This window comes from Centruroides vittatus, unplaced genomic scaffold (assembly GCF_030686945.1).
Source record: "Centruroides vittatus isolate TY-2023 unplaced genomic scaffold, ASM3068694v2 contig_318, whole genome shotgun sequence".
In the NCBI taxonomy this organism is placed as follows: domain Eukaryota; kingdom Metazoa; phylum Arthropoda; class Arachnida; order Scorpiones; family Buthidae; genus Centruroides; species Centruroides vittatus.
In genome coordinates, this window is record NW_027122045.1 from 320,274 (window position 1) to 348,230 (window position 27,957).

The 27,957-nt window shown below is 32.0% G+C and overlaps 1 protein-coding gene and 2 long non-coding RNA genes across 3 annotated transcripts; 2 read left to right on the plus strand and 1 right to left on the minus strand.

Annotated features, from left to right (window-relative positions):
- Nucleotides 1–27,957, plus strand: LOC136973477 (zinc finger protein 271-like). Its single transcript, XM_067268209.1, has 7 exons — nucleotides 1–31; nucleotides 2,289–2,426; nucleotides 7,072–7,503; nucleotides 17,983–18,120; nucleotides 21,931–22,382; nucleotides 22,472–22,550; nucleotides 27,500–27,957. The coding sequence occupies exons 1-7, from the start codon at nucleotides 1–3 to the stop codon at nucleotides 27,955–27,957; spliced, it is 1,728 nt and encodes a 575-aa protein (XP_067124310.1).
- On the plus strand, nucleotides 22,957–23,254 carry LOC136973498 (uncharacterized). Its single transcript, XR_010880507.1, has 2 exons — nucleotides 22,957–23,039; nucleotides 23,139–23,254. It is a non-coding gene; the product is annotated as an uncharacterized lncRNA (long non-coding RNA).
- Nucleotides 23,314–23,723, minus strand: LOC136973497 (uncharacterized). The gene is made up of 2 exons (XR_010880506.1): nucleotides 23,659–23,723; nucleotides 23,314–23,573 (listed from the first exon to the last, which is right to left on the minus strand). It is a non-coding gene; the product is annotated as an uncharacterized lncRNA (long non-coding RNA).

The following is a 27,957-nucleotide window of genomic DNA, read 5'->3' on the forward strand; positions in this document are numbered from 1 at the left end:
ATGAAGTGCATAGCGGAGAAGAAAAAATCAAGTAGGCGTGATTTCTTTTGGCTTCAAACTTTTTCCCCACACGGAGAGACCGTAGCGCTCCCTTGTGAATGTGGAATAACAAACGAAAATGGAACTTTCGGATGCAAATATCTTGGGATGAGTTTCGACATTTTTTGCTCATCGAAGGGTCATGCACTTCTGGCATGTGTAAGAAATTTCTTATTCAGTTTACATCTTCCCGTTACTCTCACCTGTTTTCATCTTTAGTTCCATCAGAATTTCAGCTAGAAGAAAACTCAAAATTTTATTTACTTGAATTACTACACCTTTGTCAAAATAGAGTAATATTTGTGATATATGATAAAAATTATTAGAGGCATCACTTACGGTATTTCGTCCGAAGTCTAGACTTAAGGTTTGGAGTCGGGTTTACTGACATTGCCAGGTCGATAAATTAAACACATTCTCCAGTATTACGTTTTAAAGTACTATTTACAGTATATTTTTTTTAATGTATTGATCGCTATATAGTATATTCTTTAATCATTAATCTGAAAAGATACTATGGCTGTTGGCGTTTTTCAAGGGCCGAAAAAGTACAAAATGACAGAGAAACAAGAACATGAAAAAAATGTGCTTGACTTGAAATACGTTGAATTATCGGTTAGAACATTTATAAACCGTTTTATTCGAGTAAAATACCATTTGAAATTTCATTCGAGTATTTGGAATTCGAAAGTAATAATAATAAAAAAATAATAATAATTGAAATTTTTGTTGTGTTTTCAAATTGCAGACGGCGCCACTCGATTTGTTCGAATTTCAAAAATGTTCCGTTATGAAACTAGTTTCTAATGTCGTTTGAGTCAGAGACTTGACGAAAGGAATATTTGTGTAATTAGAATTGAAGTTAATTTATTTTGGAACCAGCGAATTTAAGGTAATTTAAAGGTAAAGGTTTACAATGAGTTCATATCGCGTTATTTTCTTTTATGAAGGGGATGAAGTTTTTCTTTCTTTACAATCGTCCGAATTATTCTATCGTTATTCTACGAAAATAAAGTTTCAAGACACGAAGAAGAAAAATACATTAAAAAGCTTTAATGTATGCTTTGATGGTACTTTGTCGATTCAATTGAGAAAGAAAATCACGTTTACCGTTACATTTAAAAGGAAAGAAAGATTTCTGGAAAAAACGTTTATCGTATTGAGTGAAACTCGTTTAACGGACGTATTTTGAGTATTTTAAGTTCCCATAGTCTTTTCGTTGTCTCGAGTTTCTCATAAGTGAGGAGACGATGTAAGTAGATTTCTAATAACTTTTTTGTTGGTATAATGTTAAATGGAGGTTTTTCATCAAAAATAGTCTAAAAAGCTATAGCTCGTATTATTTATTTAATTCTGCAATGAAAATTGTAAAAGATGATAAATGGAAAAAAAGCGAATACTTCCTGAAATACGCTCATTCCTGATGTACTTGTTTCCGAACATCGCGGATCAAATAAGTTTAAATGTTGTAAATAATATCACTTTACGAATTCAGTTAATACGTAAAAATACACATTTATTAATAATAATAAATAAGTTTGATTTCTTTCTCTTTCAGATTTTGAGTGAAGATGAAAAACTGTGGTTAAAACGTTGCAGGAAGAATTCGTAAAATTGTTACTTTTAATTTTGAAATATTTAATTTCAGTTGGAAAATAGTGTTTGACGTTATTTTCTTATTTTTATTGGAAACTTTCTATTTACAGATTTACTTAGTAATAAAACAGAGAATTTGATAACTGAGGAAACGTTCCTAAGAAGAAAGAAGAAGAGCTGCATGATGTTTAATGCTTTCGTTTGCAGAAGAGAATTGAAAACAGCCATAAGAAATGACGAGAATATATGAAAGAAGGAAACATATTTCGTGCGAATGAAGGGGAAGAGAAAATTAAATGAAAACGTTTTAAAATTATTATCCGAATATATTATATTACACAATACATTCCATATAAATTGTTTCGAAAAAAAATGTATATAAAATACATTAATTTGCGATAGTTATTATGCTTGTCGGTGTTATTGGCGAATACGGGTGTACGCAATTTGTGTATATGATGTCATGATATAATTGGAGTAGTTGTAATCATTACATTGTTATTAAGGGATGTTGTGAGGAGTGTGCATATTACACTTGTATCTTCACACATAACTTTATGAATTATTTAAAAATATTTATTTATATTTAAATATTTCTTTATTAACTAACGGGTTTTGATACTTTTAATTATTATATTTATCACATTTTACAGGTTCATTTCATCGTAAGACAGGCAATGGTAAATACAAGTGTGACGATTGCAAGAAAGAATTTATTTCGAAGTATGGATTTAAATGTCACCAGAAGATTCACACTGCAGAAGGTCTTTTGCCTTGCAAATTCTGTGCTCGTAAGTTCAACCAAACCAGCAGTCTTGTTCGTCACGTGAAGATTCATACAGGAGAGAAAGCGTTTACATGTGATCATTGCAAGAGAAATTTTACACAAAAACAACATCTGATAGAACATCTTCGAATTCACACAGGAGAGAAGCCTTTTAGTTGTGATTATTGTAAAAAATGTTTCTCACGCAAAAATACATTGATAGAGCATATTCATATTCATACCGGAGAAAAGCCATTCTCTTGTAATTATTGCACACAGAAATCCGCTTCAAGCTGGTCTTTACATAGTCATATTATGAGACGTCATAACAAAAATCTTCAATGATGCTATTTACAATGCAAAATGTGTAAACAAAAATAGATAAAAAGAATTGTTTGATTGTATTTGTACGAAAAACTTTTTCGTACGTATTTATATTTTATTGAACACAAAAACAAGAAAATATAGTTTTATTTCCTTGATTTTTAATATTTACGTTTTATGTAAAAATTTGACTTTCTGGACTAAAGGTTTTGTAAAATTGTATGTTAATGAAAATTTATTTAAACAGTGTATTTTTACCATTTTTATTACTTGTATGAATTAAGCTGTGAAGAAAAAATTATTTTCTATTTTAATTAGCAAGAAGTCGTTTAATATTTTTAGAATAAACGTATCGAAAATACTTTCTCTCCTACATTCTACATTTAAGCAATGTTTGAATTTCCATTAAATATATATCTGATTTACGAAATATAAAAAAGTACTCGCGACATTTGTTCACATTTTAAGATAATGGCATGTATTAAATTTCTAACACCAAATACAAATGGAGTAAGAATTACGTAAGCTGAATTTCTATTATGTTTATTAAGAAACATCGTTTTAAAATTAAAGTTATGATTTTCTATATATTTAATTAATTTTGCCAGCAATGAATTTATATTATTTTCAATTACTTGAGAATTCTAATTTGCATATGTTAACAATATCATATGCATACATTATAATAATATTTTCGGGAATAGTTCTATAATATCATTTATATAAATATTAAAAAGTAAAATGCCCAGAATGGATTTCTGTGGGACACCTTTATTCACATAAAAAGGTTTAGATATTGAATTATTTATCTTTACATAAAACATACGATTTGATAAATAGGATATTGGCCACTTCAATGGCACTCCTCTAAATCTATCGTTAAACAATTTTTGTTTTAATATCTTGATATCTGCGCTATCAAAAGCTTTAGTCAGGTCGATAAACACTGCCGTTACTATATTTGAGTTATCGAGACCGTCAATAATATATTGTTTAAGATGAGTTAGTGCATCAACTATAGAAACGTCTCTTTTGAAGCCATACTGGTGAGATAAGCATAAGGCTATAGGAGGTGCTCTATATGCCTCTTACACTTGCAGGGATCGGCGAGATCCGAGCTCGGAGTTGTCAGATGGCTAAATCTTGATAGGAGGGCAAGTGTCTAGTGGGAAGTGCGTTGGTAAGTCGATAGGTGTCCGTTTGCCGAATGAAACAGGTTGACAGATTTAACAAATAACAAAGTAAAGGTTTATTATATAACTAACACTATGATACAAGAGGATACACAGAGCTAATACATATATGTTATATAAGGCTAGATGCGACTAAATGCGGTTGAAATGCGATTACAAAGTATATTATTTACAACGGAGCTACTGTGTGAGAGATCGTGAAGTAAAACGCGTAATAATAAACAAAGAAATAATAAACAAGTCGCTTTATTAACTGAAACAATCAACAGTGAACAAAATGCCCGTCACGGAGACGATATTATACAGGATTTACCGTGTCTTCTCTCGTTCAGACTTCCGAGGAATGTGACAATTATATACAAGCGCGGTTAAACAAATTACAACTAAACTTCAAACTAATATTATTGCTGCTTAAAAACTAAAAGAGGAAAGGAAGAATAGAGAATGAAGAATCTACCGGTAGTTTTGATTATCGTGGGTTCCGTGAGGTGATGTCGATGATGGGTGCCTTGCAGACAGTAAACCTCCAATCTGTCAGCATCCAGAAAAATAGAGAACGTTTTACAAAAAGGTTCCGGGTCAAATCGTTAGACCTTTGCAGAATGGCTGGTTCAATTATTTTTTAGTCCTTGTCTCCACATGGTCTGTACTGGACCTCTCTGTCTTTTGTTCTAGGCCTTGTGCTTTGTCTCCGGGTCACTCTCGCCTGATTTCTCTCTTCAGTAGCGAACCAAAAAGTGCCGTTCTTCTTACCGTTCTGACTCACCATTGCTTCGGGCAGGACCCCCTCCTGTTCCTTTTGATAAAACAACCAATCAGGACCCACGGAAAATACCGTTCCTGTCAGGTGATGGGAAGGGTTAATAGCAAAAGGGAGAAGAATTAAAAAAAGTAGGAGTTCTATATCTATGTACTGTATAGTATTTATAGGCAACAAAAATGGCGGACAGCCACAACTGTATAACAGCTATGCCTATTTCTGTGGAGAATTCACTAATAATTACCTCTATATGTTGATGGAGAGATATATGTGGCAATTGGGTTCTGTGTGGAAGTTCCGGAGCCGTTATATGTCTTCCACCATCCTCTCGGACAGGAGAACAAAACGGACACAAGCACAAAAACAACTTCTTTTTTCGATCGCCACTAGGTTCCGGTTGCACTCGCTTTTATATGATTATCGTGAGAAAGGGGTCACATGATTATCCGTTGTTAACGATGACTTGCATTCTTTGACGACTAAGTATCAAACTCTCTTGATTGTTGAAAATAACGGCGACCTCCCATCCGATTCTCCACGAAAAGAGTGTTTTTCTAGTGGCGATGTTTGCATTCAACTTTTGGAAAAAACTAAATTCTAATAGTTTTTTTAATCGAGTTCGCGCCTTAAATTCCGGGGGCTCACACTGGTTGAAATAATATAAATAATAATAATTGAAAATTTTTGTTTTGTTTTTCAAATTGCAGACGGCGCCACTCGATTTATTCGAATTTCGAAAATGTTCCGTTATGAAACTAGTTTTAAATGTCGTTTGAGTTTGAGACTTGACGAAAGGAATATTTGTGTAATTAGAATTGAAGATAATTTATTCAGGAACAGGCGAATTTAAGGCAATTTAAAGGTACAGATTTACAATGAGTTTATATCGCGTTATTTTCTTTTATGAAGGAACAAGTCTTTTCTTCTTTACAATCGTCTGAATTATTCTATCGTTCTGCAACGAAAATAAAAAGTTTCAAGACACGACGAAGAAAAATACATTAAAAAACTTTAATGAATGATTTGATGATGCTTTGTAGTTCAGACTGAGAAAGGAAATCACATTGACCGTTACATTTGAAGTAAAAGAAAAGAATGATTTACGAAATAACATGTATAGTATTGAGTGAACTTCGTATAACGAACGTATATTGAGTATTTTAAGTTCCCATTGTCTTTTCGTTGTCTCGAGTTTCTCATAAGTGAAGGATGTACGTAGATTTGTAATAATTTTTTTGTTGGTGTAATGTTAAATGGAGGTTTTTCTTCAAAAATAGTCTAAAAAGTTATAGCTCGTATTATTTATTTAATTCTGCAATGAAAATTGTAAAAGATGATAAATGGAAAAAAAGCGAATACTTCCTGAAAAACGCTCATTCCTGATGTACTTGTTTCCGAACATCGCGGGTCAAATAAGTTTAAATGTTGTAAATAATGTCACTTTACGAATTCAGTTAATCCGTAAAAATACACATTTATTAATAATAATAAATAAGTTTGATTTCTTTCTCTTTCAGATTTTGAGTGAAGATGAAAAACTGTGGTTAAAACGTTGGAGGAAGAATTCGTAAAATTGTTACTTTTAATTTTGAAATATTTAATTTCAGTTGGAAAATAGTGTTTGACGTTATTTTCTTACTTTTATTGAAAACTTTTTATTTACAGATTTACTTAGTAATAAAACAGAAAATTTGATAACTGAGGAAACGTTTCTAAGAAAAGTATGGAAGGATGTGTGTAATATTTTCGTTTACGGAAGAAGAAAGTTTGTAACAGCCATAAGAAACAAGAAGATATCAATTAAGGAAGCTTATTTCGTGCGAATGAAGATGAAGACAAAATTAAATCAGGGGTTCTCAAAGTGGGCGTTACCGCCCCCTTGTGGGTGGTGAGTAAATCTAGAGGGGCGCTGGAGGCAGGGTACTGAACGGTGACCAAAGGCAAAAGTTGGGGTCACTGATGGGTTAGGGGGCGTTGGGTATAACTTTATGGAACAAAGGGGGCGGTGGATCGAAAAAGTTTGAGAACCCCTGAATTAAATGAACACGTTTTAAAATTATTATCCGAATATTTTATATTACAAAATACATTGCATATAAATTGTTTCGAAAAAAATGTATATAGAATACATTAATTTGCGATAGTTATTATGCTTGTCAGTGATATTGGCGAACACGGGTGTACGTAATTTGTGTATATGATTTCAAAATGTAATTGGAGTAGCTGTAATCATTACATTGTTGTTAAGGGGTGTTGTTGTGAGGAGTATGCATATTACACTTGTATCTTCACAGAAATTTATAAATTGATTAAAATTAGTTGTCTGATATTTACATATTTGTTAAATAACTAAAATGTTTGATAGTTTTATTAAATTATATGATATTTTGTAGATTTATCTCATCGTAGAACAAAGAATGGGAAATATAGATGTGAAAGTTGCAACAAAGAATTTATTTCGAAGTATGGATTTAAACGTCATCAGAAGAATCACACGGGAGAAGGGCTCATGCCTTGCAAATTCTGTACTCGTAAGTTCTGCGAAGCCAGCAATCTAGATCGTCACATGAAGATTCATACAGGAGAGAAAGCATTTACATGTGATCATTGCAAAAGAAGTTTTATACAAAAACAAGATTTAATAAGACATCTCCGTATTCACACAGGAGAAAAGCCTTTTACTTGTGATTATTGTAAACGAAGTTTCGCACGCAAGGATGCATTGATAGATCATGTCCGTGTTCACACCGGAGATAAACCATTCTCTTGTAATTATTGCACACGGAAATTCGCTTCAAGATCGAATTTATCTCATCATATGAAACGTCATAATGCTAATAATCTTGACTGATGTTATTTACAATGCAAAATGTGTAAACAAAAATAGATAAAAAGAATTGTTTGATTGTATTTGTACGAAAAACTTTTTCGTACGTATTTATATTTTATTGAACACAAAAACCAGAAAATATAGTTTTATTTCCTTGATTTTTAATATTTACGTTTTATGTAAAAATTTGACTTTCTGGACTAAAGGTTTTGTAAAATTGTATGTTAATGAAAATTTAATTAAACAGTGTATTTTTACCATTTTTATTACTTGTATGAATTAAGCTGTGAAGAAAAAATTATTTTCTATTTTAATTAGCAAGAAGTCGTTTAATATTTTTAGAATAAACGTATCGAAAATACTTTCTCTCCTACATTTTACATTTAAGCAATGTTTGAATTTCCATTAAATATATATCTGATTTACGAAATATAAAAAAGTACTGCGACATTTGTTTATATTTTAAGATAATGACATGTAGGCCTATTCGATTTCTTACACTATATACAAATGGAGTAAGAATTACGTAAGTTGAATTTCTATTATGTTTATTAAGAAACATCGTTTTAAAATTAAAGTTATGATTTTCTATATATTTAATTAATTTTGCCAGCAATGAATTTATATTATTTTCAATTACTTGAGAATTCTAATTTGCATATGTTAACAATATCATATGCATACATTATAATAATATTTTCGGGAATAGTTTCTATAATATCATTTATATAAATATTAAAAAGTAAAATGCCCAGAATGGATTTCTGTGGGACACCTTTGTTCACATAAAAAGGTTTAGATATTGAATTATTTATCTTTACATAAAACATACGATTTGATAAATAGGATATTGGCCACTTCAATGGCACTCCTCTAAATCTATCTTTAAACAATTTTTGTTTTAATATCTTGATATCTGCGCTATCAAAAGCTTTAGTCAGGTCGATAAACACTGCCGTTACTATATTTGAGTTATCGAGACCGTCAATAATATATTGTTTAAGATGAGTTAGTGCATCAACTATAGAGACGTCTCTTTTGAAACCATACTGGTGAGATAAGCATAAGGCTATAGGAAGTGCTCTATATGCCTCTTACACTTGCAGAGATCGGCGAGATCCGAGCTCGGAGTTGTCGGATGGCTAAATCTTGATAGGAGGGCAAGTGTCTAGTGGGCAGCGCGTTGGTAAGTCGATAGGTGTCTGTTTGTCGAATGAAACAGGTTGACATATTTAACAAATAACAAAGTAAAGGTTTATTATAACTATAACTAGATACAAGAGGATACACAGAGCTTAATACATATGTAAGTTATATAAGGCTAGATGCGACTAAATGCGGTTGGAATGCGATTACAAAGTATATTATTTACAACGGAGCTAATCTGTAACAGGTATGCCTATCTCTGTTGAGAGTTCACAGTCCGCAAACAATTACCTCTATATGTTGATGGAGAGCTATGTGCGGCGATTGGGTTCCATGTGGAAGTCCGGAGCCGTTATATGTCTTCCACCGTTGTCGCGGACAGGAGACCAAAATGGACACAAGCACAAAAACAACTTCCTTTCTTCGATCGCCTATAGGTTCCGGTGGCACTCGCTTTTATACGATTGTCGTGGGAAAGGGGTCAGTGATCCTCCGTTGTTGACGATGACTCTCATTCTTTGACGACTAAGTGTCAATTTTTCCCACTTGATTGTTGATAATAACGGGGACCTCTCATCCGATTCTCTACGAAAAGAGTGTTTTTCTAGTGGCGACATTAACATTCAACTTTTTGAAAAAACTAAATTCTAGCAGTTTTTTTAAACTAGTTTGCGACCTAAAATCCGCGGGCTCTCACTGGTTATTAGATATAATATCATATTTATTAGTAAATTCAAAAAATCTTTTATAAAAAGCCATTTCAATTTAGGTATTCTTGAAACCGTGTTTTCTTATATGACAGTAATCAGACGATAATTCTCCAAGTTTTGTTTAGATCTTTTATTTTTAAATAGTGATATTATTAGATTGTGTTTCAGCTTCTCCTGAAACCTCCCATACTCAAAAGATTTATTAATTAAATGAGATAATAACAATGCAATAATATCTGCTATTTGTCTGCTATAAAATCTAATATTTAATTTTTTTCATTCATTCTAATTTTTAAAATATAAAACATTTTAATATAAAACAGAAATTTTAGAACACAACATTGCTCAATGCGGAATTCAGTGCAGTCGACTTGGTGCTTTTATTATTAACACCTAAATCTCGAGAAGATTCCTTCGAGCATCCATCTTGTAAAAAATGAACAGAAAGGTAAAAAGATAATTTCGACGAAAATTAATTTTTATACGGAAGAATCGGATGAAACTCTCAAATGTTATATACAAAGGAAATTGAAATAAAATTCATAGGCAATCTGTCCAAATGGCTGACACCTGTGAGGTCATTCGAAAAACTGTAAATATTCATTTAACGTATTATGTGAAAAATTACTGTATACTTATAATAATAATTTAAAGTCTAACAAATTTCCGTGAAATATTGAATTGGCATTTAATTTAATAAATGCTGTTTACTGATAAAATAATTTTTAAGAGGTTTCCGATAATTTAAACACTTATAACAAGCACAAATAATAAAAGCAATTTCGATAATGTGACCAAAAAAAATATAATGAAATTTTGTTGACAATTCTTCTTTTATCAGTTTGTCTTTTCTTCAATTATTTATTAATCACTTTTCAGCGGTAGGTTTATCTGAATGAAAAGGCTGCTTGTCAGCCTCTAACATCTCCAATTTCCCTCTATTTAATAATAACAGTGCGTTGGCAGCTTCTATTTCTTTGTCCTCTTTTCCTAGCGATTGCTGTAAGAAGAAATATTATTGTGACAAAATTAAAATTTTCTATTAATTCTAATGTATAATTTTCTTAAAATTCTTATACTTAAATACAAATATTTAGTTAAAATTTTCGTACAGCGGAAATACTTTCTGGGTATTATTTAGGATAGAAATTTTTCATAAATTTCAATAAATTTTTCTTTCACCGGCGATTCAGTTCGCAAATGAATTTTGTAAGTTTATTATGTTATTTTTAAAACAATTATTTTCATAATTTCCAAAATACAGTTCATAAATTTTATAAATATAAAATCTTCTGCTTTTTGTTATAATTTTGTGTCTTATACATTTAAACAAATTATAATAAAATGGATAAAAATTCAAGTTTGTTTTATTAATATTAGAACGATTTAATGAATATAAGAAAACTACAATAATTTACTTCAGTTTAATATTAAAATTATGTGTAGAAAAGTACCAAAACCTTTTATTGTGAAAAAATATACAACTTTAATAATTCTTTCTGCTTATTCAAATATAAAAAATATTGTGACATTTTAAGGTGCTTAACTTTTTATTTTTACCCTTTTGCATTTGATTAAATTACATTTTTATTACAGAAACACCTTTGGTACTCCTCAATTCGCGAGATCGATGTTTTCCTTGTGCAATTACGAAGAGACTAGGCAATGTACTAAATATCCAGGGGCGAATCCTGACCAAAATTTTTGGACAATGCTGAAAGTTATAATAAGAATAATAGGCCTATCTCTAGTACTAAACAATAGGCAGAAACAGGAATGGACCTACATAGGGACTGATAGGGCTTAAGCCCCGGGCCCTCCGAATGTCAAGGTTCGACATAAATTGAATTATTATCATAAATTTTTATTACACTTTCATTAACAGTGAGAACTTATCGTGTAGTAAAAAATAGTTAATATTAAGAATGGAAATTGTCTTCAGTCCAACATTTAAGAATGAATCAAGCATGGTTTCATCCGGGCTACAATTAACGCTTCGATGATACCATCAATTTTTCATGAACTGCACAAGTGGTTATCCCTCGGTTCAGTAAAAGTTTTTTTACTTTCTAAAAAAATCTTACTCGACCAGGATTCACTATTCATGAAATTTGTTCTGGAGTGGCGATTGTGCCATATGTTCGGTAAATTTGATTATCTGATGTACAGTTATTTAATTAAGTTTCTGTACATTATTGTTTTAGAGACAGAAGTATCGTTTGCGATAACGGCCCTAAACTACATGATTTTTCTGCTGTGAAGGTTCTGAATAAAGTTCGTATAAAACATTCGTCACTATCGCAGCTAAATAAAACACTTGATTCCGAGTGAATCAACGAGTCACCAATCACATTAGTCAGGTTACACAAACTTTATACGTCATTTAACAGTTAATTGTAAACTGTGTTTAATTTAAAGGATAAACCAAAATATACAATTTTATTTAATTAAAACGTGAATTCATAAAACACAATTTATTTTTAAACAATGAATGAAATAAGTACCTTTGAGGTGGAAGAGATTTCTCCCGTGTGACGCTGCTTATGTTCCAACCATTTCTCATTGGAATGAGTGCTGAAGGAACATAAATTACATTGAAATGGTATTACCGACGATTTAGGATTATGGTGTTTGTCGTCTGATGTCTTCAAAAGATTCCGTTCTTTGGACTGTTTTTGAAATTGCTTGAAAAGTGAAAAATATCAATGATTAGCAATCCTATTTACAATAGTTTTCCCTAGGTATGGGTCAATAGCAGAAATCGAACCAAATATGAGCATGATAGCTGCAATTGGTCGACGTCATATTGTCATCAACGATAACCCTTCACCTCACACCTGCAGATTCGTAATCCAAACAGTCGACCACCTGACTATTTTCCGGGCCAAATCGTATATAACGACACTTCGGGGCTGTCGTCTCAATGGAATAACGGTGTGCCAATGCAGTAGCGTTTGTGCCTGGCAGAGCTAGAAAGAGCTCTATATTCCTCTACTTCCATATAACGGACCTGATCCAGGAGAAGACACCATTGGAAGACTCGCCAAAGAATTGCCATTTCATCGACTGCCAACCCGCCTCCAGACTATAGAACAAACGTCATATCAACGATCAACAAAGATCCGAGGTATTTTGGTATATAACTGTAAACTCTCTTTCTGGTCCATCAATTAGGCACGCAACACGCGGCATAGAAAGTAGTATAGTCGCAATGCCTAGTAATATTTAATAATATCCGCATGTAATCGCTATATTTAGTTTTGTATAGTATTCTCGATATATCTTAGATTAGCTATATATTAGACTTTTTTGTTATGTTTAAACCTATCTACCTGTATATCGCGTTCAACGAGACACCTGCCGACTTACTCACGACCACCCCACTCCACTATTTGCCCTCCTAACCTCCTGTCAACAACGTGGGCGGGTTTCTCGGACCCGTGCCGAATAAATGGCATTTAGGGAACAGCCGTGTGCCCTTGGCTTCTCACACTTGGAATAATTTGCTGACACAATATAATAGAGAGAGTGAATTCATTAAGTATTCTATATATGAAGATTCAAAGGAAATTTGCTTTGTTAATCTCAGAAATACAGTAAATCTTCTATTTAATGGACTTATTTAAGAGAGGGGGCCTTAAAGTCCGTTTATATAATAGAATATTATAAAGGTTTTTCGATATCGTTTATTAAAAATTTGACAAATTCACTACTTGACCTGTTTTTATTTATACAAAGCTTTTTCTAAACAAAAATTATGCATTTGTGATTAGTTTAATTTCACAGAAAAGTTCAATATATAATTTATTGCCTATGTATTCACCGTCGTTCTGAGACTGTAATAAGTTTGCACACCACCTTCACTGCAAGTGCTTGGCAGACTTACGGATTATATTAGGATCTTATTCAGAACATATAATGTGTTAGTTATACGAAAGTATTTTCTGCATTAAACATGTGTTTCGCAATGGTGCAGTATAGGCATCATTTTGACAGCAACTACATGTTTGTGATGTGAAGATAATGCGATATATATAAATACTTATCCTGCGGCAAAGCCCAGACTTCGATTAATTTGTTAATTTATTTTTACAAATTAATGTAAACGTACTGATAGAACGAAGAAGATTTTAACAAAAAGACAAAACTTTCCTGGAAAGGCTTCATGTGTAGTGATTTTAATTAAAAGTACACTCATTCAAGATGCGGTTATCTGTTGCAATTCTACAGATATTTTACTAAAACAAATCAATTTTAAATTATCATATATCTTTTTATTGCTTATTGGTATATATTATGTATTGAAATTAGATTATCCGAAACAATATAGAGATACTATGGCCGCACTTACGAAATTTACTCTTAAACATGATTATTATAAACTCAATGAGAAAGTATCAAAATATCTTAAGCAAGTTGCAAAACGAAGTTAAATTTTTTGTACAGTATATTTTACATTAAAACTGAAATCTCTTATACACAAAATTGTAAGGATTTACTTTATAAATTTAGTCTAAGAGCAATTTTCGTGTACTTATAAAATTACTGTTGTGTTCTAAAAGTAAAACGTATTCTGGAACAATTTTAAGAACACTTCTTGTGTTTTCAAATTGTTACAGAAAAAGTTGGTTATTGCTTTTTTAATAAGAACACTTTTAGTTCTTATTTACACATTTAGCACACACTTTAAACGTTATTCAGTTAAAGGATATGCCACGAAAGTGATAATATTGTAACACAAAAATAGAAAAATTGTTTTGAAACACTTTTAAGAACACTTAAGATGTTCTAGAATAATTACAGAAAGCGTTCATGAAAGTGTTCCGAAAACGTTTTGAGGATTTACTGTACTGTTGTATTGATACATTGTACTGTTTGCACAAGAGTTATTTTCTCCTATGAATCCGAAAACTGTGAAATTAATCTTCTCAGGCATGCTTAATTTTAATTACACAAACATATCTATATAAGTAAATAATGTACCAGTAAACAAATTAATTTGTGTAGTTCTTCACCTATGCATTCGAAAAACTTTATTACATAACAATCTTTCTGCTTTAAAAGGCATTTACTGCTTAGAAGTAATCCGTGAACCTAGGTTTTATTATAATACTTGAAAGTTTAGTCATTAAAATTACTTGTACACTTACCTGGAAACAAGCTGGAGATTCTTCTTCCGAATGATACTTTTCATTGTGTCTGTTTAGTTGAAATTTATATGTAAATTTCTCGTTGCATATATCACACGAACGTGACCGCTCTGCGATGTGATTTCTGAAGTGAATTCTTAAAACAGCGAGAGATGGGAAATCTTCTGAGCAAATATCACACCTGAGGCTCTTTCTCTTTGGGTCATACAGTGAAACCTAAGTTCACAATACATCAAAGCATAAAATATAACTCTTTACGTACATAACATCTTTCATGTTACTAGATATAACTAATAATATAAAAGATGTGATATAAAAGATGTTGCATTTGTTGATTTTATAAATTTAATATAAAATTATAAAATATTTTTTAATAAAACAGTTTGGGAAATTGAAATGGTATTATACAAATGAAATGAAAGATTTCACTTACCATTATGATTTTAATTATTAATTGATTTTAATTATTAATAAATTATAATTATTAAACTTAGCTTTTGATTTAAAGTTGAAATTTTTAGGAGAAAAATCAACAATGCACCGAAATAATGTAATAACTTGATTGTTATGTTCTGTTAATATTGTGCATGCTTAATTGTGCATGTTTCTCAAACTAAGATTAACTGGAAACAGAAATATATATATTTAAAGGAATTTGTATATAGCGGAAATTTGTGACTTGCGGAAAATTTTCTCGCTCCCATTAAGTTTTTGAAAAAAATAATGTAAATTAACATTATTCCGGATGTGAGTTTGTATACTTTGTTTTGAAGCTCATTTTGAACTTTTTAACATCACATTTCGTTTGAATAAAATCAAGTCGAAATGTCTGTAGATAAAATGCACATCGGACACATAATGCATGGTTTTAAGTTTCGTAAAATATATCATGTTATACAAATTATAAACAATACTCGTATCGTGCACGGGGGAAAATGTTTCTAAACTCCGAATGTTTCAAACGTGGTTTTGAAAGTTTCGTTCGGGAAATTTTGAACTAAAAGATACAAAATTTACGGATCCCAAAAGCCGTTTAAAAGAAGTTGCAGGAAATAATTGTTAGATTGACGAATAACAACTCGTGAATTTGCAACAGATCTTCGTGTGTCACAGGCACATATTGTTGAAACACTTCATCCACTCGAAATGATTGTAAAACATGCTGACGATTGTGTTCCGCACGCAGTTTGCAGCTGCCCCTTTTCTCTTTTCGCTGGGTACGCCCTTGGTCATTATAACATATTTTTAAGTTAGAAACTAAAAGTATGACGCCAGATTGACATAATAATGTACAGTACATCATTCGGATCGTTGGGCATCGTGCTTGCAAAATATGACAAGCACAATACATGAGATAAAAGTATAGTGCAACGTATTCCGGTACGATTGGCTCGAAGTGCTGTTAATGAAAACTCCTACTGTAAACTCTCGAAATTCAAGAAAGTTAACCACGTAAGACATTACAAGTAATGCTTACCTCTGCGATGAGGGTAAAACTGGTTAAGTCAAGATGAGATGACAGATGATAGAACTTTCAATGAAACATCTTGGTTGGGAGTAAGAAAATTGTATGATGATAAATGATGAAAAATATTATCGCGATCTAAAACGGTAGAAACTTGGGTCTCAGAATTATGTCAGAAGATGCATAATTATGTTGAAACATATTTTTGTCTCTTTTTGTTATTAAAAAATACTTGCGTGGAAGTATAGTTAGACTTTTTGTTAGTACGAGGGTCTACCATTCTAAAATGGGTGAAAAATCTCTTATTCAGAGTTCACATCTTTCCATTATTCGTATCTGTTTACAATTTGATTGTATCAGAATTCAGCTGTCTGAAAACTGAAAATATGATTAATTCATTTAATCGATAGATTATAGTCACAATAAACTAAAACTGGTAAAATATTATATAAAGGACTAGAGTCATTACTTATTTGGACCGAACACATTAGACCCAGGCCAAGATTCGGAGTGGGGATTCATCACGTTGCCAGTTCGATAAATTAACGAGATACTCCTGTATTACGTTATTTAAAATAATTTTTTTTAATTACTGTATTGATCGCTATACACTATATTCGAGTACAATATCATTCGAAATTTCACTTAAACATTCCGAATTCGAAAGCAATAAAAAAATAATGAAAAGAAGAATAATTGAAATTTTTCTTTCGTATTTCAAATTGCAGACGGCGCCACTGGATTTATTCAAATTTCAAAAATGTTCTGTTGTGCAACTGTAATTTCAAAAGTCGTTTGATTCAAAGCGTTGACGAAAGGAATATTTTTGTAATTAGAATTGAAAGAATTAATTCTCAGCATAAAATGGAAAAACATAGTTACATGGGAAAGAAGGAACTGAAGGAAGATTTGTCAAATAACATTTATCGTATTGAGTAATACTCGCATAACTGACGAAAGATGTATTTTAAGTTCTTAATGTCTTTTCGTGGTCTCAAGTTTCTAGTAAGTGTGGAGCGGATGTAAGTAAATTTGTAATAATTTTTTTCTCGATGTAATGTTAAATGGAAATTTTTTTTCAAAAATAGTCTAAAATGTTTTACTTTTTAATTCTGCAATGAAAATGGTAAATGGAAAGTAAGCGTATACAGTAATTCGTGAAATACGCTCATTCCTGATGTACTTGTTTCCGAACATCGCGGGTGAAATCAGTTTAAATGTTGTAATTAATGTCACTTTACGCATTCAGTTAATACCAAAAATACACATTTATTAACAATAATAAATAACTTTGATTTCTTTCTCTTTCAGATTCTGAGTGAGGATGAAAATCTGTGGTTAAAACGACGAAAGAAGAATTCGTAGAATTGTTACTTTTAATGTTGAAAGAATTAATTTCAGTTAGGAAAGAATGTTTGACGTTATTCTCGTGTTATATTTTTATACGAAACTTTTTATTTGCAGATTCACTTACCAACAAATCAGACAATATGTGAACTGATGAAATGTTTCCAAGAAAGAAGAAGAGCTGCCTGGTGTGTCTAATACTTTCGTTTACCGAAGAAGAAAATTCAAAACAGCCATAAGAAATAACAAGAATATACGAAAGAAGGAAACATATTTCGTGCGAATGAAGGGGAAGAGAAAATTAAATGAAAACGTTTTAAAATTATTATTCAAATATATTATTTCACAAAATATAGCCTATCTCATATAAATTGTTATGAAAAAATATATATATAAAATACATCAATTTACGATAGTTATAATGGGTGTCGGTAATATTTGTGAACACGGGTGTACGCAATTTGTGTATATGATGTCAATATGTAATTGGATTAGTTGTAATTATTAAGGAGTGTTGTGAGGAGTATGCATATCACACTTGTATCTTCAAACATAACTTTATGAATTACTTAAAAATATTTCTTTAAGTTTATATATTTCTTTATTAACTAAAGGGTCTTGATACTTTTATTTATTGCATTTATCACATTTTACAGGATCATTTCATCGTAAGACAGGCAATGGTAAATACAAGTGTGACGATTGCAAGAAAGAATTTATTTCGAAGTATGGATTTAAATGTCACCAGAAGATTCACACTGCAGAAGGACTTTTGCCTTGCAAATTCTGTGCTCGTAAGTTCAACCAAACCAGCAATCTTGTTCGTCACGTGAAGATTCATACAGGAGAGAAAGCGTTTACATGTGATCATTGCAAGAGAAATTTTACACAAAAACAACATCTGATAGAACATCTCCGAATTCACACAGGAGAGAAGCCTTTCACTTGTGGTTATTGTAAAAAATGTTTCGCACTCAAGTATACATTGATAGAGCATATTCATACTCACACCGGAGAGAAGCCATTCTCTTGTAATTATTGCATACAGAAATTTGCTTCCAGATCGAATTTACGTCGTCATATGAGACGTCATAATACTAATCTTGACTGATGTTATTTACAAGGCAAAATGTGTAAACAAAAATAGATAAAAAGAATTGTTTGATTGTCTTTGTACGAAAAAATATTTCGCTCGTATTTGTATTTTATTGAACACAAAAACAAGAAAATGTAGTTTTATTTCCTTGATTTTTAATATTTACGTTTTACGTAAAAACTACTTTTTGGACTAAAGTTTTGTAAAATTTAAAGTAAATGGAAGTTTGATTAAATGGTGTAGTTTTGCTATTTTTAATATTTGTATGATTTAAGCTGTACAGAAAAATTATTTTTTTTTTAGTAAGAATTCGTTTAGTATTTTTAGAATAAGCGTATCTAAAATACAGTACTTTCTCTCCTACATTTTCCATTTAAGGAATTTTTCAATTTCCATTAAAAATATATCTGATTAAGAAAATATGAACAAATATCGCAGAACATTTTTGTATTTTTCAGATAATTGTATGTATTCAATTTTTAGCACCGAAGTACAAACTGTAAGAAATGCGAAATCTGAATTTCTGTTAATTTTATTAAGAAATACCGTTTTAAAATTAAAAAAAAGTCCGAAAGAGAAAACGACAGACAATTCTGTAAAAAGAGGAGGTAGAAAGAACGAATGATGCGTGTTCGATTTCTGTCTTCGTGCAAAAAACCGGCACTGAACAATAAATAACGTCAATTAAGAATATTGTAGATAACATCAATTGAACGACTGCATGAACATGTATCATAATATATTGTGAGGCTGTAATTTTGAAAATATGCGCCATCATTTATATTAAAAGCAAATTTCTCAGATTTTGCAAACGGCAAGAAGAGACAGACGTGTGATGTCATATGACACAGCTAAAATCATTGAAGAGGTTACACTTCACAACTGAAGTGGCGTAAAACAGAAACGTGTCTTCTTTTATTCTGAATGTGATCAATTTTATTGATGAAAAAGTTATTTTTCAAGTATTTGCTCAATTTATTATTTTTTAATGTTCTGTAACGTTATAAATTTACAAAAACACATTATCACGTTAAATTTAAACATTTTTAAAAGTGATGTTGTTTGGCACTTGTCAAAAATTAATTCAAAATATAAAAATTTAATTTGTGAAGTGTTTATTTACTTGCGGATTTTTTGAAGAATAATGCTGTAGGGTGGTAAAAAAGATAGGTAGTGCGTAAATAATTGTTTTCTTCTTAATAAAACCTACCTGTTGCTGGGGTCGGGGTTTATTTCACCCACCCTCACAAAAGTTTATAAAAATCGAGAAAGCTTAAGTTGGCGTAATTACCTCCACTCGCCTGATTTATTTATAGAATTTGAAACAAGTGAACGTATTAAATTTATACAATTCATTATTGATGTATATGTAAATTTATATCTTTTCGAGTAAATAACGATTCTATAGGTGATGCTACTAGTTTCTTCCATTTTCTGCTATATCTTTTGACAAATTCCGATGGCATTTCTTCTATCTGAATTATTTTTAAGAAGTTTCAAAAGGAATATTCGTTATAACAAAGAATATGCAAACATTATAAACATTAAGAACACAGCGTTTTCCAGTTCGCAACACATTGTAAGAAATGTACTTATATTCGGGGAGTGATGATAAAATATACTAAAACTCACCTTGAAAGTCACTTCAACTCTGTGTAAAAGTCGTAAAAATGTGAACAAAATCGAAAAAGTATTAAAATATTATTATTTATTTATTTAAAAACGAGGAAAAAACACTAAGTGACTTTCTTATGACGCTTGATGCACAAAGTGAAATTTCGTGGTCTTCTGGGTCTAAAGTCTATATGGTTACTCTTTTTTAATAACACTGCTAATGTGTTTTTGTTTTTCAAATATTTATTTATATTGGGCTGCAGTCTGAAAAAGTTGTAGACCAGGGGCGGATCAAATTTTTCGGGGATCAGATCGGGACTCAAATTATTGAAGTCCATTGGGACACCTTTTCTGTTAATACAAATTATTATTATTCTTATTATTAATATTAACTATTTTTACTATACGATAAGTGATCATTGTTAATGAAAAAGTATTAAGAAATTTATAATAATAATTCAATTTCTGTGGGCTCTTGACACTTGGGGGCCCGGGTCTTAAGTCCTATTAGTCCCAATGTAGATCCGCGCCCTGTGTAGACCCGTAAAATCTTATCGTCGTCCAGCTGTCTTTCCTCAATCTCATGAACGGGGTGAGATACATGGAAGAAAAGAAAGGATGTACAAAGCGTATTGACAGAATGCCTCTTTCAACAATATATGAACTTCGGATGCAAACCGGCCAATGCCATTTAAGATAAACATATAGTACATATCAGTGTTATGTATATAAACATACTTCTTATTGCTACTCTGTAAATAAACCTACAAATCCTCTTCGAACAAACATTTCGGAGAAGGAACACCCCCAAGTGTCTCGTGTTCTGATTTATCGGAATTTGTATCTTTTTCCTTGCCAAAATTTGAGTCACACGACAAATTCTCTTGGGAAATTCCTCCCCTGTCCACTCTAATTCAAAAGTCATATAGTACCTTGACCGGCCCACCAGTCTTCGTCCTTGATCACCGGGAGTTCGGTCGTGGTTTTGCTTCTCGCTGGGACAGGCTGGACACGTGTAGTTTTCCAGGTCTGTAACGCCTGAATAGGGGTCAGTTTTTCTTGAAAGACCTTCTGGAAGGCATTATTTCCCTCGAGTTCGTATGGCCATTTTACCTATAAGGCCGGCTAATCGGACGCATGCGTCCATATATTCGTTCTCGGAGTGAATATCCTATGTGAGCTGCACACTCCTCATTAACCATTAAAAAAATGATAGTTCCTTCATTAATGACATTTTCGCTGAAGGAATTGCTCTTATCCAAGTAAAACTTCTCGTCAGTCTCTTCCAGAAATTAATTTTAAAAATATTAATTAAAAAAAATTAATATAGAAAATACTTATATATTCTGTATCTTAAATAGCAGAGTTTCTTATAGCAATAAATACAATTGAAAATAGATAAAAGATCCAGGAAGAGTTTTTTGCGGATTTTCACTTCACCAGTGGGACTGACCTCGTGACGTTTTCCAGGTTTTCATAAAGGTACTCATAAATTTTCGTACAAAATACACTTTCAACTTTTAAAAATATTCTTTCCTACTTCTTCGTAAAAATATAATTTAGCTTCCCTGGTTACGACTTACAAGTTAGCTGAAAATTATTAATATATTGAAATATTTGAAAAATAATAATATCTCGACAGGCTTATGAAGAGATCAGGGGCCGTATTCTGGTCACTTATCTCTCGTCTCTTCTTTCACCGACGAATGACGTCAAAGCGAGAGACGAAATTCGTCTCTCATACAAAGTGGCGATTCTGGTCGTTCGTAACGATCTCGTCTTTGTCGTTGACGTCACGATTCTATTCGGTTGATTATACATGTTCGGGTTATCTGCGCGCGCAACGCGGTATAGAATTTTAACCAATGAAATTGTACAATTTTCGAAAGTGCAGAATACGAAAATATAGAGCACGTGGTACGGCACGAGGTAATCAAGATGTCTCGACTTATGTTATCATCGGAACAAATGGAAATGTTGGTAACCGAGTTGCAAAAGCGTCCATATTTAGCTAAAGGAAAATTGGACGGAAATATTTCCAAAAATACTTTACGAGATGGATGGCAAGAAATTAGGGATAAAGTGAACTGTCTAGCTGATGGTCCACTGATCGAAGTGGAACAATTAAAAAAAAGATGGAGTCAGTGGCGTTCCCCAACGAAAAGTAAAGCGGCTGCTTTAAGGAAAGATATACTTAGAACAGGTGGAGGGAAAAGAAGTACTCCACCATTAACAGATCTTGAAGAAAAGGTGTCATTAATTGGGAACGAAGAATTTGGATTGGAAGAAGAAAATTTATACGAGCTTGGAGCTTGCACTACAAGTTCCGTTGAACCTTTACATAATGTAAGTAATACCTTTTTATTTATAAATTCATTTTTTATATATTAAATATAGTCTATATATATATATATATTTATATTTATATATCGTAGATACAGAATATAGTTTCCGAAGGAAATGATGTGGAACCACATCGTGAAATAGTTGAGAGGGAAGATCTTGAATCTGCAAGTAAGTTATTTATTATGTCAAGTAATTATATTTCTTGACTTCAAGTTTATTTAGTTTTAAAATTAAATGTTTTAATCTTCCCGTTGTAATGCCAGATTCTGGATGTCGTCGTCGTCGTCACCGATCTTCAAATGAAGATACTGTAACTTCATTTATAGAGCAATCTGCATCTAATCAAAATTCATTATTAACAAGGTAAACCTTATAATCTTTTTGGAATTTATTTTACTTTGAAGTTGACTTCATTGATTAAAATATTAATATAGTTAGATAAAAATATTAAAACATTTCTCTTTGATTAAATGCTTTGTCTAGTTTCATTAAAAGTATCTAGTCATTTATGTGTATATATATATATACACATTTTTTTTATGTAGGCTTTCATCTATAGATGAAAACCTAGCAGAAAATAATGAACTAATAAGACGACAAAATAATATAATGGAAGAGAAAAATATTCTCAAAGAAATCTTGCAAACTCTGCAAAGGGTATTTATTTTATATAATTGTTTAACATTTTAATACTTTTTAAAAAATTTATTGAGTAAACAATATTTTTATATTTACATGCGTGTCTTCTTTTTTCAGTTTGCGTGATGTGTTCGTACTGCTAGCCAATTTAAACAATTTTGTCTGTCTCTTTTTTTATTTTATAATGTACTTAGAAATGAAATAAATAATAAATAAATATTTCTAAATAATAACTTAGTGTGTTTACTTATTTATTTAGTCTCTAAAGAATAAAGACTGGAAACAAAATTAATTCACTTTTTTCATTCATGTTTATTTTAACAGAATCTCTGTAATATTAACTGTTGCCTGACATTTACAGCATTCTGATTTGCAGAATGTTCCATTTTATTTATGCTATCATCATCATCATCATTTCCACAGATTTCTTCTGAAGGAATGTTAAATGCTACACAAATGTTATGTAAAATAGCACAAGCCATCACTATTTTTGCTGATTTTTCTGGAACATATTGTAATCCTCCAGCTGACTTCAAGTCAAGGCATCTGAATCTAATAATTAAAAATAAGAATTTTAATATATAATTTTGTAAAATTAGTAAATTGTTAGTAAGAAAAATGTGAGAATTTCTCATACCTCTGCTTTAAAACACCAAAACATCTTTCAATGGTGTTTCTGGCTTTTCTGTGAGCTGCATTGTAATTTAATTCTGCAGCTGCTGATGGATTACCTACAGGTGTAAGCAGCCATGTTTCTAAAGGATAAGCACTGTCTCCTGTAAACATAATTTAGAGAATGGTATTTACTTTTTCATACCAAATTAATAAGAAAATAATGTCTTTACATTTTTGTTTTAGTTTGGAATTACATGACACCGAAATATTTCAAAAGACAATATGTCTGTGAAATATATGCTTACCAAGCAACCATAATCCTCTTCCTATTACTCCATCTTCAAAGTTTTCCTGCAGAGTAGAATTTCGCCAGATAAAAGCATCATGCATGCGCCCCGGATACAATGGGTTAATATTCAAAATTCTCAACTGAGAATCACACACCTAAAAGCATAATTTTAGTCTTATTACAATTGAATAATAGTTGTTTATATCTTGTATTCAAGTGATATTGATAGTGAAATGAGTGATTTGACATAGAAATTTAAAGATACCACTTTATTAAAGACATTAATTTTATTTATAGTTAGATGGTTAATTTGTATAAATACTTACAACTTGAACATTAATAGAATGAAATCCTTTTCTATTGATAAATGATTCTTCATTATATTTGGAGGCTGGAGGTGCCTTGATTGCAATATGAGTGCAATCAATAGCTCCTGCAATAAGTAAAGAAATAGTAAAAATCATCATATAATTAAATAAGAAACTTTATCATTTTATACACTAATTTTAAAATTATAAATTGTAACAGCTATTTAAAAAAATAAAAGTAATTACATACTATATTATATTCTAATGAACAAATAAAAACAATTTACTCACCCACAACTCCTGGCATTTGACTGATGATAAAAAATCCAGAGGACACATCCAATTGTTGTTCTCTACTCCTAGGAAAAGAAATTTTGTGTCCCAATCGGCGGATGATACTGTTGACTACAGATGGCATAATTCGGGACACTGTCGACTGGGCAACTTTAAGTTGGCAGTGATCACCGACATTTCTTTGAAATCCACCAGAAGCAAAAAATTGTAAGGTTATCAATAACTAAACTTCTGGTGGAATTACGGTCCGTGACTTTCTCCGGACTAAATCATCCCGCAATTCGTTGCACAGCCACGCGGTAGCTTCTTTCATTAGACGAAATCTTGAACGAAATTCATCATCATCTAAATCAAAAGCGTTATCTCTATCGCGAAATACTCTTTCTCGAGATAGGGAACGTTTTGTGATACGATCGTATAGCACGAGTAGCATGGAGTCGTCCATATTGGATATAACGAAATCGAGGCGAAAGACGAAAGACCGGCTGAAAGACAGCTATCCGCTCGTCTCTGATAAAAGAGAGAAGCGAAGAGAGAAAAAGTTGTCCAGAATCGCGTTTAGAGAGACGCGACGATCTCTCGAGACGTAAACAAATGATTAGCCAATCAGCGACCGGCTTGGGAAAGACGAGAGACGAGAGACGATGACCAGAATAGGGCCCCTGGTTTCCAAACATCTCAAGTGAAATTACGGGTATACTATAAATTACTCCCTATGGAATTTCGTGTGTTTGGGTATATATCTGAACTGAGGGGACCGAGACGAGTTCAACGATACCCTACTTTTGGACCGGAGACGAAAAATAAAAAAGTTATACTTTTTTTTCGGCGATCGCGCGATGATAGGGAGTCGCGTCGCTCTCCGCTAAGTCGGCCTCGCTATCGCGATCGGGAGTCCCGTCGCTTGCCGTTAAAATTGCCTTTAGTAGACGTTCCCCCCTTTTTTACTTTGTTCAAGAACTACCGTGAATCGATTACTAGTTTAGAACATGGCGGCGTGTGGTGGCGCCCATACGAGAGGTCAGTCGGGCCGCCATGTTCGCTGCCATAAGTAACATTAACCAAAATGGCGATCGCGCGATGATCGGAAGTCGCGTCGCTCTCTCCGCTCTCGTATAGCGTGTTTAACGCTCCGGGAGATGACCGTAGTCCGACGTCACGGTTTGCAGACTTTACCGCAAGATGGCAATACTAGCAACTACGGTGCCGTCTGCATGAGAGCATTAAAAAAGTATGGTAACTTAAAAAGTGTGATAACTTTTTTACTTTTCGTCTCCGGTCCAAAAATAGGGTTCTGTTGAACTCGTCTCGGTCCCCTGAGTTCAAATATATAATCAACGTCCTGAAATTCCATAGGGAGTAATCTATAGTACACCCGAAATTACTTTAAATGTTGAAATTAACGTCATTTTACAAATTCAGTTAATACGTAAAAATACACCTATTTTAATGAAAGAAGTTAATTTGCTTTCTTTTCCTCTTTCTCTCTCTCTCTCTCTCTCTGTCACATTTTGAGTGAAGATGAAATTCTGTGGTTAAACGTCGAAGAAAGAATTCGTAGAATTGTTACTTTTAATTTTGAAATACCGTATATTTCTGCAGATAAGACTATAGTTGAATCATAAAACAGCCCCCAAAATCCGGGGTCGTCCTATAGGACAGATACAAAAAAAAATTAGATTGAAATTTATATAAAACCTTTATTAACAAAACCGACAAACCGTCGTTATTTACTAGTAGAGTAGGATATGTCGACAAAATAGAATTGCTCATACGACGTTTTTGTGAATGGTCAGGGTCATTTCCCGATTGCCTGAATCGGTGCGAATGTATCGGGACATTCCAATTTTCAATCCGAGTGTTGAGTGTTTAAACCAACAATTTGACGTCATCAACGACGTCCCAACTCGAGTACGAAGTACTTAGTTCCCATAATTCCATTCTCAGCAAGATGGATTTCATTCAAATGTCTCACCAATTACCCACAATTCATTGGAAAGGAGCGGTCAACATTACTATTGAGTGTTGAGTCAACGTTAACAAACGTTGAAAAAAGGAACGACTTTTACCGAACGTTGAGATCAGCGATTAATCAGCGTTGAAAATTGGAATGTCCCGTTTGCAACAATCGCAAGGCAGTGCTGCCAAACGAAAGATAATAAAATTCGTCCATTCAAAAAATTACGAATAGGACATAATTCTGTATACGCTATGCAATATTATTATTAAGATGCTGATTACTACTCTAAACTAAATTCATAGGCCGTTGATAGTTTGAGGGTCGTCTCATAGGACAGATATACGCTAAAACTATGAAACTTTGACGAAAATTTATACCTCGTCTTATCTGAGGAAATATACCGTAATTAATTTCACTTAAAAAAGAGTCTTTGACGTTATTCTCGTATCTTATTTTTATACGAAACTTTGTATTTGCAGATTCACTTACCGACAAAACAGAGAATATGATAACCGATGAAATGTTTCTAAGAAGAAAGAAGAAGAGCTGCATGACGTGTCTAATACTTTTGTTTACGGAAGAAGAAAATTCAAAACAGCCATAAGAGATGATAAGAATATATGAAACGAGGAAACATATTTCGTGCGAATGAAGGGGAAGAGAAAATTAAATGAAAACGTTTTAAAATTATTATTCAAATATATTATTTCACAAAATATATCTCATATAAATTGTTTTGAAAAAAAATGTATATACAATACATCAATTTACGATAGTTATAATGGGTGTCGGTAATATTTGTGAACACGGGTGTACGCAATTTGTGTATATGATGTCAATATGTAATTGGATTAGTTGTAATTATTAAGGAGTGTTGTGAGGAGTATGCATATCACACTTGTATCTTCACACATAACTTTATGAATTATTTAAAAATATTTAAGTTTATATATTTCTTTATTAACTAAAGGGTTTTGATACTTTTATTTATTGTAACTATCACACATTGCAGGTTCATTTCTTCGTAAGACAGACAATGGGAAATGTAAGTGTGAAAGTTGCAAGAAAGAATTTATTTCGAAGTGTGGATTTAAACGTCATCAGAAGATTCATACGGGAGAAGGACTTTTGCCTTGCAAATTCTGTACTCGTAAGTTCAATAATTCCAGCAACCTACGACATCACATGAAGATTCATACTGGAGAGAAATCATTTACATGTGATCATTGCAAAAGAAGTTTTACACAAAAACAACATCTGATAGAACATCTCCGAATTCACACAGGAGAGAAGCCTTTCACTTGTGATTATTGTAAACGAAGTTTCGCACGCAAGAATGCATTGATAGATCATGTCCGTGTTCACACCGGAGATAAACCATTCTCTTGTAATTATTGCACACAGAAATTCACTTCAAAATGTGCTTTACATAGTCATATTACGAGACGTCATAACAAGAACCTTGAATGA

Coding starts and splice junctions, on each gene's coding strand:
- LOC136973477 (XM_067268209.1), top strand. CDS start 1: ATGAAGTGCATAGCGGAGAAGAAAAAATCAA. Junction 32..2,288: donor AGCGGAGAAGAAAAAATCAA/GTAGGCGTGATT, acceptor CACATTTTACAG/GTTCATTTCATCGTAAGACA. Junction 7,504..17,982: donor TTTATCTCATCATATGAAAC/GTCATAATGCTA, acceptor CACATTTTACAG/GATCATTTCATCGTAAGACA.